The 13616-nt window shown below is 39.4% G+C and overlaps 1 protein-coding gene across 1 annotated transcript in view; it reads left to right on the top strand.

The window, feature by feature from the left end:
- Positions 1-13616, top strand: part of ppp1r9ala (protein phosphatase 1 regulatory subunit 9A-like A) — a 36813-nt gene that overhangs the window by 19569 nt on the left and 3628 nt on the right. The window contains exons 3-17 of the mRNA XM_017469441.3: positions 612-744; positions 857-977; positions 3064-3168; positions 3689-3818; positions 4605-4760; positions 4993-5046; positions 5314-5543; positions 5625-5721; positions 5856-5961; positions 9255-9406; positions 9528-9816; positions 10039-10090; positions 10178-10249; positions 10783-10978; positions 12353-12397. Coding sequence (XP_017324930.1) covers positions 612-744; positions 857-977; positions 3064-3168; positions 3689-3818; positions 4605-4760; positions 4993-5046; positions 5314-5543; positions 5625-5721; positions 5856-5961; positions 9255-9406; positions 9528-9816; positions 10039-10090; positions 10178-10249; positions 10783-10978; positions 12353-12397 — 1938 coding nt within the window. The remainder of the gene's footprint in view (positions 1-611; positions 745-856; positions 978-3063; positions 3169-3688; positions 3819-4604; positions 4761-4992; positions 5047-5313; positions 5544-5624; positions 5722-5855; positions 5962-9254; positions 9407-9527; positions 9817-10038; positions 10091-10177; positions 10250-10782; positions 10979-12352; positions 12398-13616) is intronic.

Here is a 13616-nt window from a genome sequence, read left to right as displayed (position 1 = left end):
GTGAAGCCAGAATGTCACTGAGGCCCTCTAATGTCCAGTTAGATATTATACATGTTATAACGAGTAGCAAAGAAGTCATAGAAGCATGGACACTTAACAGTGAAGATGATACTCGGGTGTATTACGATTTAATTATATCATATCAATATTGTCTTGTCATATTGCCTAGCCCTATTAGTTAAAAGCTACAATTACAGATAAACATTATGTGGCACTACACACAAGTCTAATGATTGAGAATTTATATCCTTTGATTAAGTGAAATTAACAGGTGAATATTAGTGAATATTATCGACCCTCACTTTACTTTGAGTTCAAAGATTATAGGTTTAGAGTTCATATTTCTTAAATGGGTCATTTTCCCCAAGCTGTTGTTTATTATAATAAGAAGTTACATTGTGTGGTAATCATCGTAATATTAAATGATCACCTAAGGTCTTGTTCATATGTTGGACTTAAATGAGTGACTACTATTCATGATATTAAAATTGAGGGAGAAATGGTGGGTAAAATTATCTTTACTCCTTTAATTATGATAGTTGAGAGAATTGTTTTTGGGGCAGGTTAGTGTTCTATAAATAGATACTCATGGTAGTGTACGTCTCCTCTAGGTCTTTACCACATACTCAAATGAAGACTATGATCGACGCAATGACGAGGTGGATCCTGTGGCAGCCTCTGCTGAGTATGAGCTGGAGAAGCGTGTGGAGAAGATGGACGTGTTTCCAGTGGAGATGGAGAAAGGTAGTTTATTCCCACTGCTTGCCTCTTAGAATGACATTCAATGCTCTGTAGTATTTCACTTTAGGAGAAGCTCTCGGATCAGGGCTGATGTTCTTTTCCCCCTTTGCTGTAGGTGATAATGGGCTAGGCATCAGCATCATAGGCATGGGGGTGGGAGCTGATCAGGGACTGGAAAAACTTGGCATCTTTGTGAAGACTATCACAGAAGGAGGAGCAGCTGAGAGAGATGGCAGGTGAGACACAGTGTGATGGCTTGTGGGAGGATTGGGATTACTTTTCACCAAGGAAAAATATCTCTCCGGAGATGGTTGTAATCCTGTCAGAATTTGTTAACATAACACACTGTATATATCTATATCCAAGCCTCTGATATGCTTAATAGCTTGTTGAGTTTAAACTGATTCCAAACACAGCTGTATTTGACACCCCACAGAGCCGCAGCAGATAAAACATGCTCATAAGTACCAGGGACCTCACATTAAAGCTTTGATGCTTTTGGTATAGGTTGTAAGGATAAATAACACAGCTGTTAGGTCAGGGCCAGGTTTTGGAAGAGAAGAGTGATATAACACATAGGACAAAAAGGACACAACCACCCTGCATGCTTAGGGAATATAATGGAGCATAATGAGTGAGAGATTTAATTATGGTTTATGTTGGGTATAAACAGAGTTGGGTGTAACTGTAATCTAATTACTTTTTCTGATAACGCAGTAATGTAATGCATTGCATTTTAAATTTGTCATTTGATTACAGTTATTGATGTCAATAATATTACATTACTTGTGTTACAAATTTATTGTTAAGAAAACAATAAGTAAAGTGCTTTTTAAAATAAATGACGTTTTTCCCCGAAGATTTTTTCTTTAGCCCTGAATAATTCTCCACCTGGAGCAGTTTGTCACTACGTAACTAAACGTCAGTAAAAGAAGACCGCCTGCAATTTTATATCTTCAGTGAAAGGAGGTGAGGCCAGTCAGACAGGGTTTACAGGACAGATCTCAATTCTGCCAAAAGCTAGCTCACACTGTCAGTGTGAGGGGAAACTGGATATACGGCAATTTATTCCCCCCCCAAACTAGTAAAGGGGTTGTAACTGAAACACTAACATCCTCTCTTGCTGAGCAGGAAAACAAGTTGTGTAAATGTCTGAGTTCCAGTTTACGTGAACATGATATGAGCAGAGCATGAGGAAAGATAATGTATTTTGCATGGCACTGTAGTAGCTAAACCCATACAATGATAGCTTAGCGATGCCTCCTCGTGGCACCAAACTAGCCTAGTTAGAAAAGTTTTATATTTTATCCATCTGGTAGTTCTACAAACAGTGACAACACCCGAGGCAAGTGTCATGATAAATTTAACTTTTTCTGATCATGTCGTACATTGATGTGTGCTAAAATTACTGGACGAACTATGAGTTTCACTTTGTAGTGTATTTTTGTAGGTTTGATAGGTTTTGAAAGTAACGTGAAAGTAAAGTATTAGTAATCTGATTACTTTTTACATGCAGTAATCAGTAGCTTGTCAGTGATTAAATTTTTTCATTAATTAAAAAAAACATAGTGTCATACTTTTTAAAAGTTGAGTTACATTTAATGTTGTGGGATGTCTGAGAATCAAGTTTTCTGTCCTTAGACATTCGGCAGAAAACATAACTGTTACCATGTAACTGTTACTGACACTGGAGACTCCTTCTGTAAATGTTAAACAAGCATCTTCTTATAGAAAACTTCACCACATTTCATTTTCAACATTTAAATTGATATATTTTAATATTATTTTAAAGTGTATAATACAAAAAAAACTATCACTTCAGAGCAGTATACTCTGGCATATTAGCAGTTTCTTTAGTAAGTACTTCTGTAATGAGCTGGGTAATGCCATGCTTTTTTCACCCCAACAGAGAGTTCCTGTCATCAAACAGAAGCATTTTATATCACCCTGGAAAGGATTATTTTGATAAAATGACCATCCAGATCTGGATTATTTCACTTATTGCATGGCCTTGTTCCAACGAAATCATTAATTTTGTATGACTGGACACAGCATCCAAATATTGTGCCGGTAAAACATAGCAGATAATTACAGTTTTGAATGGAAAACACAAGGCTTTAAAACTTTAACAGATTTCATCCAAGCACCGAACTGTGCAATCAGAATTAGCCATCCAGGAGGAATTTTAACAGCCAATTTCAGATCACATTTTGAGTGCTGGAAACCTTAGGAATGCTAGCACAAACATTGTACTGTAGATTTCTGTACCTTTTTATCCATATTACACAATGGATGTGTTTAATGATGATGGTTTTTATTCAGGATCCAGGTGAACGATCAGATTGTAGAAGTCGACGGCATCAGTCTGGTGGGAGTAACACAGCTCTTTGCTGCTACAGTCCTCAAGAACACAAAGGGAACAGTTTGGTGAGTGCTGTACTTGTGCATCCATGAGACAGCAGCAGACACCTTAGAGTGAGCTCAAAGCTTGACCCACACATGCAGGGAAAATCATGTGTAACACAATCACTGCCTGGGAGACAAACAGGTGGGGCTAGCAGAGACACTTTTAATACTGATTACCTTATATAATTATAGTTTACCTTAACCGAATTGCTGGGTTGTTCAGCCACCCCCGCGCTGCCTGAGTAATCCGTAGAGCTCGGCTTCGTACGTTAATGGTTGACCACAGGCAAATGAGGGACACACACACACAGTCTAGCTAACTATAATGAACAAGGCAAACTTGTTTACACTATTACATCATGCTAAAGCTAAAATCACTCTCCAGCATCATAGACACAGACAAGCACGTACACCCCCTAACCTCCACGGCCACATGTAGGGATGGTAACATTACCTGCGGGCCACTGTACACTTTAGAGCGATAAGTAGGTCAAACCCACCTACTTCCTTCCTGGTAACCTATCAGTCATGCCATGTGCAGCTTCCTGATTGGCCGGGAGAAACCGGGGACACAGAGTGAGGTGGCCAGGCTGATCAGTGAGACGCTGGAGCAGGAAAGACACCAGCAGCAGCAGAGACTGGAGGATCCATATGAACAGTCCACTGAAGAGGTGTGTCGATAGGCTTGGAGTTTAATTAAAACAGACAGAGTTCAGGTAACTTGTTTCACCTAATAGCCACTTTAGGTCATACAGGTAAATCAAACTCACAGATGTAGCATCTATTCTTCCTGCTGCTAAAGGTAATATTGTCTTTATCTCAGTGATTAGGGTTAGTAAGGTTACTGTTAGTCTTGAACTTACACATTTATAAACATTGAATATCTAGAAGTCTTTGTTAAGATGAGTGTGTAGGTTGCCAGGTAGTTTTCATTCAGCAATGGAGAGCAAGTCTTTTGCATATTGTGCTGTATTTGAATGGGGAGTGAATGGTTGAGGTGAAGTTGGTTTCTGTTGCGTGAATATGTCTGTACAAAGAAGGCTCTTTGCACTGTAGTCATGTGGAATATGCAAAGCACAAGGGCAGGAGTTTGTGCTGTTATTTTTCCTTGAGTGCAGATGAATAAACTATAGCTTAGTGTGCTCCGATTACAAGCTACTGTAGCATATGTTTCTCCTCTGTACAACTTTTATCTGAAGCCTGATAGATTCATTTAGGAATAGAACGTGAGGACATTTTTTTTTCCCTTTTGAAATATTTGGAATACTTGATCAGATTGTGTGTATGCTGGTAAAAAGTATGTAAACCTACATATAGTGAGAGGGAATTACCAGTAAACTACTAATTGAGTCTGTATGTTTACCACTTGGAATTCTGCATTTCCTGCTACGTGCTCTTCGCTTGTCATTGCCTTGGAGAGTGAATCAGCCAGTGACCACGCTGTATGCTTGTTTCAGGACGAACACTATGAGGAGTACGAAGGAGAAGAGGCTGGGATTATAAGTTCGAGTTTTGGCAGGAGGTCCGTGGAGCTGTATGATTTGCCAGAGAATGAAAGGATGTTCCTGCCATCAAATATGGATGCCGCTCAGCTCAGCTTCAAATTTAAAGAGGTAATCAAGAGAACTAAACCAGCCATTAACAAAGCCAAATGTAGTACATATAACAGTTATGACATTACTTACAATGTTGTGGTCAAACTATGATATTCTTTATATTTAGTTTTATTTAATTGTTAAAAATAGTTAATATTGTCTGCTTATACAAATTAAATGCACACTGAACCATCATGCAACGTGACTTTTCCTAATATTTGGTTTTCAATAAGCTTTCTTTATCACCCAGCTCCAGATAAAACACAGCATAGCCGAGGCCGAAGTCAATCAGCTCAAACAAAAGGTATTGTATGTCCATAAAATTGATTGTTTTTATATTTAAAAATCCACATTCTTGTAAAGTACATGCGTGATATAATAATGATTAGTTAGCATTTAGTTTGTTTTGAATTCAGAGGGATTCTGACCTATAGGATTATGCACATTCTTGCTAGCTCATATGTTGACATTCTTAGTACAAACTGGACATATTGTGGGGTGTGGGAGTATTCTGAAATATGTAATGGATGTAACTGCATTTTACACTTTGTAACGATGTACGAACGGTTAGCTGAAGGAGTCTGAGAAGGAGCGAACAGCATGGCAGGGACGACAGGAGCAGCTGGAGAAATGTATAGAGGAGAATATGGAAAGAATCAACTACATGGAGAAGAACTGGCTGGGTGCTCAGGCTCTCTGCAAAGCTCTTAACGAGCAGCTCACAGACACTCAGAACCAGTTTGAAGCTTCAGACAAGAAATACATCAAAGCCAAGAAACTACTCCAGGAGTACCAGCAAAAGTAAGTAGGGTTCAACAGAGACGTACATGAAGGAAAACCGTTTCAGAGGTTTTGTGACATTTCAGTTATTCTGTCCTGCAGAGAATCTGACTTTGTGAAGAGGGAGGAGGAACTGAAGAAGATTATGGAGGAGAAAGAAAGCTTTTACAAAGCCCAGCTTGAGAATTTACAGAAGGAGGTAGGGATGGATGCAGTTTGTTGAGGTCCTAAAGTACCCCCACCCACCCACCTCTTCTCTCAATTATTTTCTCTCCAAATCTGATTTTTTTGTTTATTTATTTTTAAATGTTTTATTTATTTATTTATTAACAGATTGAGGCTCTGGAATCCTGTAAGAAACCTCCGGACTCTACAGCAGAAAACTGCATTGAACGGTCTGCAGATTTAGACAATAAACCTGCAGACTCAGTTCTACTAGGTAAACACGAATTTGCAACTGTTTTGATAAGTATTGAGGAGTAGGGATCAGTATCTGCAATTTATACCGCATTAGTTGTTAAACATGTTACTAAAAAGCCATTTTTGGATTCGAGTGCAAAAGAGAATTCAAAACATTATTTCTTTCGTTTAATTGCCACAAATAAGAGAAGAAAAAGGCTCGTGTGTGTTCTAAAACTGGCTGGATTTTCTAGATTTGCAGCTGAAATGTTTTCACTGCTCAGTAGCAGAACTTGGTCCACAACGAAAATATGGCTGGAATTAGGATAATGATATAGTATTAACAGACTGTATAACCAAGTACTCGATGCATAAATTACTCATGTTTTTATGGTTCCTTTTCAAATAATAGTCAGTCAACAGAAAGTGGAAGAATTTGGAAATAGAATTTCCTATTTGAAACATCAGCATTATGTTTAATATGATATAAGTATACAGTACATGTTAAATACATGTATAGTACACATCTGGATCAGTTGTGAATCATGTTGTTATCTGCAGGACCTCTTTGAGTCTTATTGAGACTTTGCACATACAGTATCTCACAAAAGTAAACTACACCCCTCACATTTTTGTAAATATTTGAATATATTTTTTAATGTGACGACACTGAAGAAATGACACTTTGCTACAATGTAAAGTAGTGAGTGTACAGGTTGTATAACAGTGTAAATATGCTGTCCCCTCAAAGTAACATAACACACAGCCATTAATGTCTAAACCGCTGGCAACAAAGGTGAGTACACCCCTAAGTTAAAATGTCCAAATTGGGCCCAGTGTCAATATTTTGTGTGGCCACCATTATTTTCCAGCACTGCCTTAACCCTCTTGGGCATGGAGTTCACCAGAGCTTCACAGGTTGCCACTGGAGTCCTCTTCCACTCCTCCATGACGACATCATGGAGCTGGTGGATGTTAGAGACCTTGTTCTCCTCCTCCTCCTTCTGTTTGAGGATGCCCCACAGATGCTCAATAGGGTTTAGGTCTGGAGACATGCTTGGCCGGTCCATCACCTTCACCCTCAGCTTCTTTAGCAAGGCAGTGGTCGTCTTGGAGGTGTGTTTGGGCTCGGTATCATGCTGGAATACTGCCCTGCGGCCCAGTCTCCGAAGGGAGGGGATCATGCTCTGCTTCAGTATGTCACAGTACATGTTGGCATTCATGGTTCCCTCAATGAACTGTAGCGCCCCAGACCATGACACTCCCACCACCATGCTTGACTGTAGGCAAGACACACTTGTCTTTGTACTCCTCACCTGGCTGCCGCCACACACGCTTGACACCATCTGAACCAAATAAGTTTATCTTGGTCTCATCAAACCACAGGACATGGTTCCAGTAATCCATGTCCTTAGTCTGCTTGTCTTCAGCAAACTGTTTGCAGGCTTTCTTGTGCATCATCTTTAGAAGAGGCTTCCTTCTGGGAAGACAGCCATACAGACCAATTTGATGCAGTGTGCGGCGTATGGTCTGAGCACTGACAGGCTGACCCCCCCACCCCTTCAACCTCTGCAGCAATGCTGGTAGCACTCATACGTCTATTTCCCAAAGACAACCTCTGGATATGACGCTGAGCACGTGCACTCAACTTCTTTGGTCGACCATGGCGAGGCCTGTTCTGAGTGGAACCTGTCCTGTTAAACCGCTGTATGGTCTTGGCCACCGTGCTGCAGCTCAGTGTCAGGGTCTTGGGAGTCTTCTTATAGCCTAGGCCATCTTTATGTAGAGCAACAATTCTTTTTTTCTTTGCCATTAGGTGTCATGTTGAACTTCCAGTGACCAGTATGAGGGAGTGTGAGAGCGATGACACCAAATTTAACACACCTGCTCCCCATTCACACCTGAGACCTTGTAACACTAACAAGTCACATGACACCGGGGAGGGAAAATGGCTAATTGGGCCCCAATTTGGACATTTTCACTTAGGGGTGTACTCACTTTTGTTGCCAGCGGTTTAGACATTAATGGCTGTGTGTTGAGTTATTTTGAGGGAACAGCAAATTTACACTGTTACACAAGCTGTACACTCACTACTTTAAATTGTAGCAAAGTGTCATTTCTTCAGTGTTGTCACATGAAAAGGTATAATCAAATATTTACAAAAATGTGAGGGGTGCACTCACTTTTGTGAGATACTGTATATTTGTTAAACTAGGATTGTGGCAAGACTACAGTCAAACAAGTTCAGAGTTATGCATTAACCAGTAATTATTATTGATGATGATGATATTATTTTTATTTATTTATTTATTTTAATTTATTATTTTTTTGGTTAATCCCGCATTTGGGATGATCTTTGCTAAAACAGAAAAGGATGTGGTACTCGAGTTAAAGGGGTCATATAATGTTTTCCCTTTCCTTTAGTGTGTAATGTATCTGTCTGTGCATGTACAAGATCTGCAAGGTTACAAGGTTCACAGTCTCACACAAAGGGATTTATTCTATCTAAAAGAGAACACTGCTCCAGATCTGCCTAAAACGCCTCGATCAAAGTTCTGCTATTGCTTCCACAAATGTCTCTGTCACACTTTGAAATATCAGCATCATTTTTAATATTTTTAATGAACATTTTTTTAAACTGTATTTTATGTTGTCACATCTGGAAATAAAGTTGTTATAGTGAAGAAGACAAATTAAACAGTTATAACATCGTATCTGAAAGTTAAGAGTTACAAAAAAAAACTTACCACTGTGACTGATCGGCTCGATCATCCACATTTTCAGAATCAGGCTCGAACTGATACAGTAAAACCGGTGACATTGTTAACAGTGTTTAGAATTGCTTTAGAAACCTTGGAAGCTAAAGCTCACGATTATGATAAGGGGCGTTACATTATCTACACAGACTTGAGGTTTTTGTCCAATCATAACGCAATGGGTCAGCTGGCCAATCAGAGCACTCTGGGGTTTTCAGAAGGCGGGGCTTTGGAGAAACTAGAACCCAATCAGAGTGTTTCAGACAGACTGGGAATAGAGGTACTGCCTTAATGTACAGTATGTGGAAAATAATGTGTGTTTTGAGACATTAAAGCATGTTAACCTGTTCTATTACACCCAATAAAATAATGAACTTTTAAAATCATATATGGCCCCTTTAAGTTGCATCATATAATAACTGAACACCACAAACCTTTGGACATTCAGCTGATGCAGATGCATCCTTAAAGATGTTATCTGCTGAGGCAGTTATTCTTTCCTACAAACAGTGTCTGTGAAACGCTGGAATATACTGTAAGTAACTGTGTCCTTTGTATTTCTCAATGCACTTTTCAGATACTGACTGGAGGGAAGTTGTGCCTGAGACTAAGCTTTTGGACACTAGTGCCCATCGGGCCAAAGGCCTGCTAGCCCAAAAGTCCAAACGGCAGCCACCTTCTCGCAGTAAACTCCGAGAGATTAGCAACTCGCCAGCATGCCTTCCTCAGGTCTGCAACATATTACATAATAAATGACTCAAACACCATAAAGCAATACCACGCATGAATGGCAGAATATCAAATAATGATTATTTATGAAATACAGCCTTTTTTCTGTCTTACTCTCTAGGCTGAAGAGGAGGAATCTCAGGGTCCTCCACATCGTAGGAGGTCACTCCAAGATAGTCTGTCCCTGCTAGTTCCCATCTCTCAGCCAGCTAATGGCCAAAAGGAGGAACATGGCACTGCCCGGCCTGTGGGCACCTCCAGAAGCACCACAGAGCTCTCAGTCCCTCAGTCTTACACTGGAACCAGTACAGACAGCCCCTCCATTTCCCCAACAAAAGACTCTTCCTCTGCCAGCTTTCTTCGAAATGTCAAGAAGAGAGAGTCCAAAGGAAAAGGCAAAGAATTTAAAGGTAACATGATGCATATAAAATAGTTGTGATTTTGATTCGGCGTGATCTGATGTACTGTATGGAACCACTCTTAGCAATACTGTCTAGTGTATTCCATAAAAAAAGTAGTAAAATTGTAGCTTTTAAAGGTTACACATAACTTTGTGTGACAAGTGCCAAAGCTATCTAAGTCACATGTTTCATTAAATACATCTTTATTATTTATTTATATTTTTATTTTAGAAGATCCCAGTGATGGAGCAGGAAAATCTAAAAGGCGATTCCCTGATTTTGGGTAAGTGGAGTAAGTTTCCAATGGTCGCAAATGCAATCAGCAATGAGTAATGGGTTTCCTATGAATCTGGACTTTGCTCTTCTCTAGTGGTCTCAGGAAGTCTGGTGGGAAAGGGAAGAAACACGACAAGAAACATGACAGAGCGTCATTGGACAGCAGGTAGACACCAAATTTATATCTGGATCATATTAAATCACTTTTTTATAATGGATTTTATTGAAGTGAGCTTCAACCCTTTTTAATGGCCTTCACTATCAAGAGCATGTCTGTGCTGTTATCATAAGTTGTAAAGTGTGTAAAGTGTGGGCCCAAGAGTACTTTTAGCACCAAGCATAACGAACCAAAAGTACTTTTCGTTGTGCATGCTGGTTGGTCTTGCTGAACACTGCCATCTGTGGACAGCACTGGTTTCACATAATCTTGTAAAGTATCTTTTAGAACAGAAAACATGCTTGTGAAATATTCCATTTTGATTATGCTTTTGAACTGCTGAACATATAGGCAAAGGCAATTCATTCCAAATGCCTAATTCTCTCTAAAAGTCCTCTTTGAATCCTGTACAGAATGCACACCTTCACTACTGAATCTGTATGATTTATTTATTTACATACTTATGTTTACATTTGTTCCTAATGCAATGTATCCATCTTAATCTTAAAATTGAATCCATCTTAATCTCTTCTCATGTCCAGAGGCTCAGCAGAGCTGCTGGAAGAGTCGGGGCCAAACGTCTCGCCCTCAGAGTCCTTGGCGTCCATCCCAACTTGCATGCCTTTCTCTTGGTTCAGTGATAAGGACAAAGAGAGAGACCGAGAACCTTTGTCTTCTACCAGCAGTCTCCCTCAAACTGCAGCAGAACCCAGTGAACAGCAGGACGGCAAGAACAAGGTGCGGGCAGATTCTTCTTCTGTCCTTCACTGGTTCTACTACAGTGAGCTTCGTTATGCTAGGACAGTGCAGTGTGTGGTTGTTTGGCATAAAGCATATGTGAATATATCACACTAGCACTATTACTGACATTGCAGCTAATTGTCCGCCCAAATCTGACATGCTATCACTTGTCCCAGAGCCTTATTCTGATAAAGACTTTGTAGTTATTAATCCATCCATCCATCCATCCATACCGCTTATCCTTTTCAGGGTCATGGGGGAACCTGGAGCCCATCCCAGGGAGCATCGTGCACAAGGCGGGGTACACCCTGGAGGGGTGTAGTTATTAATATACTCCATTAATTTTCTCATAATGATAAAATTGGGATCTGTGGTTCAGAGTAACTTACTGAAGGCAAAATGTTTGGAATGTGTTTGATGAAGGAAAGTAAAACCCATCCTTAGCAGTAGAGCTATATCTTTAGAACCTTTAGTATCGCAATAACACAAAATGTATTGAACCAGACATTATACCAAGATATAGGAAGACTTGCTTTGCTTTCAGGTAACTAGCTTTGTGATGGGCTTCCTTATTTGTGCTTTAAATACTTCTGTAAGGACTTTAAGTCTGTATAATGTAGTCTCAGATGATCTCATACTCCATACACTATTGAAGTCCTCATCATTATGCATATTCATGTGTACAGTACAATGACATTCTTTACTTGGATGGAAGCTTGGGTTGCAGTGCAAGATCACCCCTCTGGGATTACTCCAGTAAATGATGGCATTTAAATATAGTTAAAAAGTTGAATATTTATAATGGAATGTGAGATGGGTTGCTCTGTGTTTATTCCTGACTACCCCTGTCTCCATTTTGCTTCATAGCCAAAATAGGAAACATTATTTCAACATGTCTGGTAGTATGTGATCAAGGTCAGGTTAGATAAATGCATAAAAGAAAGATGGAGTGGTCGAGAACAGGGCTGATAAATAATAGCGAGAGACGTGTCAAAAATGAGAGGGAATAATAATGATGATGATGAGGAAACAGTGGAGGGAAAAAAAAAGATCAGTGAGAAGAAAAAGAATGATAAAAGGATAGAGTCTGAGAGATGATGGAAGAGGCACAGAGAAAGTAGAGGCTGAAAGAGAAGGAGGACAGTTGGCAAGAGTTTGGATGGCTAGATGAAAGCGAGACAGAAGAGAAGGGTTCCCAGGCCTTCACCCACAATCAGCCATCTTAAACCCATCAGCTCCGATTCAAGGCCTGAGATCAAGCCCCTGAAATCTATGAATCTATATTTTCTTGATTTTCAGAAATATATGGGAAACTGTCTGGCCATGATTATAGCACTGCTGTCACTGCCTAACATTCCTTTTTCCAAACAGACAAATCTTTCCTGGTCCTCTCTGTTCAGTCGATCTTTAGATTTGGTACAGTATATTTCACCTTGTCTTCTAGATGTGAGCTAGCATCATAGTCACATTATATGAGGGTCATTCCATCTCAAGCAGTCCAGTAATTGGAAAGTTGTTTGCTTGACTGTTTTTAAGTTTTCTTTTTTTGTGATTACCTCCATGTATTGGCATTGCAAAACCATTTCAATTTTGAGACTTCTATTATTTATATTTTCATAGGGTGAGAGAGTGCATCGGTTTCTGGTTGAATATCTCTCATGGGGGACCAGATACAAACCTGAAATTTTGACAGAAACAAGTCCTCTATGGTATCATTCTGCTGTTTAAAAAAACAAAAAAAACAAAAAACACTAAGTTTGAAATTGGAGGTATTTATAATACAGGACTGTGGACCTCGAGGGCCACATTTGAAGAACCAGCCCGATCGCTCATGTTGGTACAGGTGTAAAGTTGGTATGCATGAATAGATTTGATCCAAATATGTAATTACAGTGTTCAGCTGGGTGTTTTATAAATGAACAGTGTCATAAACAACATAAACAGCACTTTCTCGCCCCCATTAAAAAAAAAGAATAAATAAGAGAAGTCTCAAACCTGACATGTTCTGCATGCACACTATAGTTGCCTAGGTACCCCCTAAAAATATGAAGACTGAGACTTGAACCCTTCCCATTATAAATTGACCCTAAACTGGAACTGTGAGCAATCTTGAGCATTACATTTGGACTTAAGTGCTAATTCTAAGGAACACGAATGTGCAAAATTTATTATATATGTATATACATGTACCTTGTAATGTGCGCTAGAGATCAGTTTATATTACAGGGAGCTAGGTCCATCCTGAACCGAGATATTGAGGTTACCATAAACTGTGGTATAACCAAAATATGCTGTGTGCCATGACACAAAGATGGCTGTTGTAGTTAAACCAAGTAAAACAAGGTGGTTTTGCAATGCCAATACATAGTCAAAAAATCAAACAATCAGTCAAAAAAAAAATTTCTGAGAATTCTCGAGCAATCTGCATTGTACCACTTGAGATGGAATGACAAGAGTATTTATTATTCCCTACTTATACAGTTAGAATGGTGGTAGTAGTTTGTTTTGGGTTTTATTTAGTGCATGCTACTAGGGCAGTGTTATCCTTTAGTTCATGCCTGACCTTGCTTGAATGTCCAGTAAAATCTGGTTACAAAGCATGTCTTCCCTTTACCTTGTAGTGATCCTAAGTAGG

The sequence above is a fragment of the Ictalurus punctatus genome, chromosome 6 (genome assembly GCF_001660625.3).
Source record: "Ictalurus punctatus breed USDA103 chromosome 6, Coco_2.0, whole genome shotgun sequence".
Classification (NCBI taxonomy): domain Eukaryota; kingdom Metazoa; phylum Chordata; class Actinopteri; order Siluriformes; family Ictaluridae; genus Ictalurus; species Ictalurus punctatus.
The sequence above is the reverse complement of the archived record's forward strand: the minus strand, read 5'-3'. Positions and strand labels throughout refer to the sequence as shown.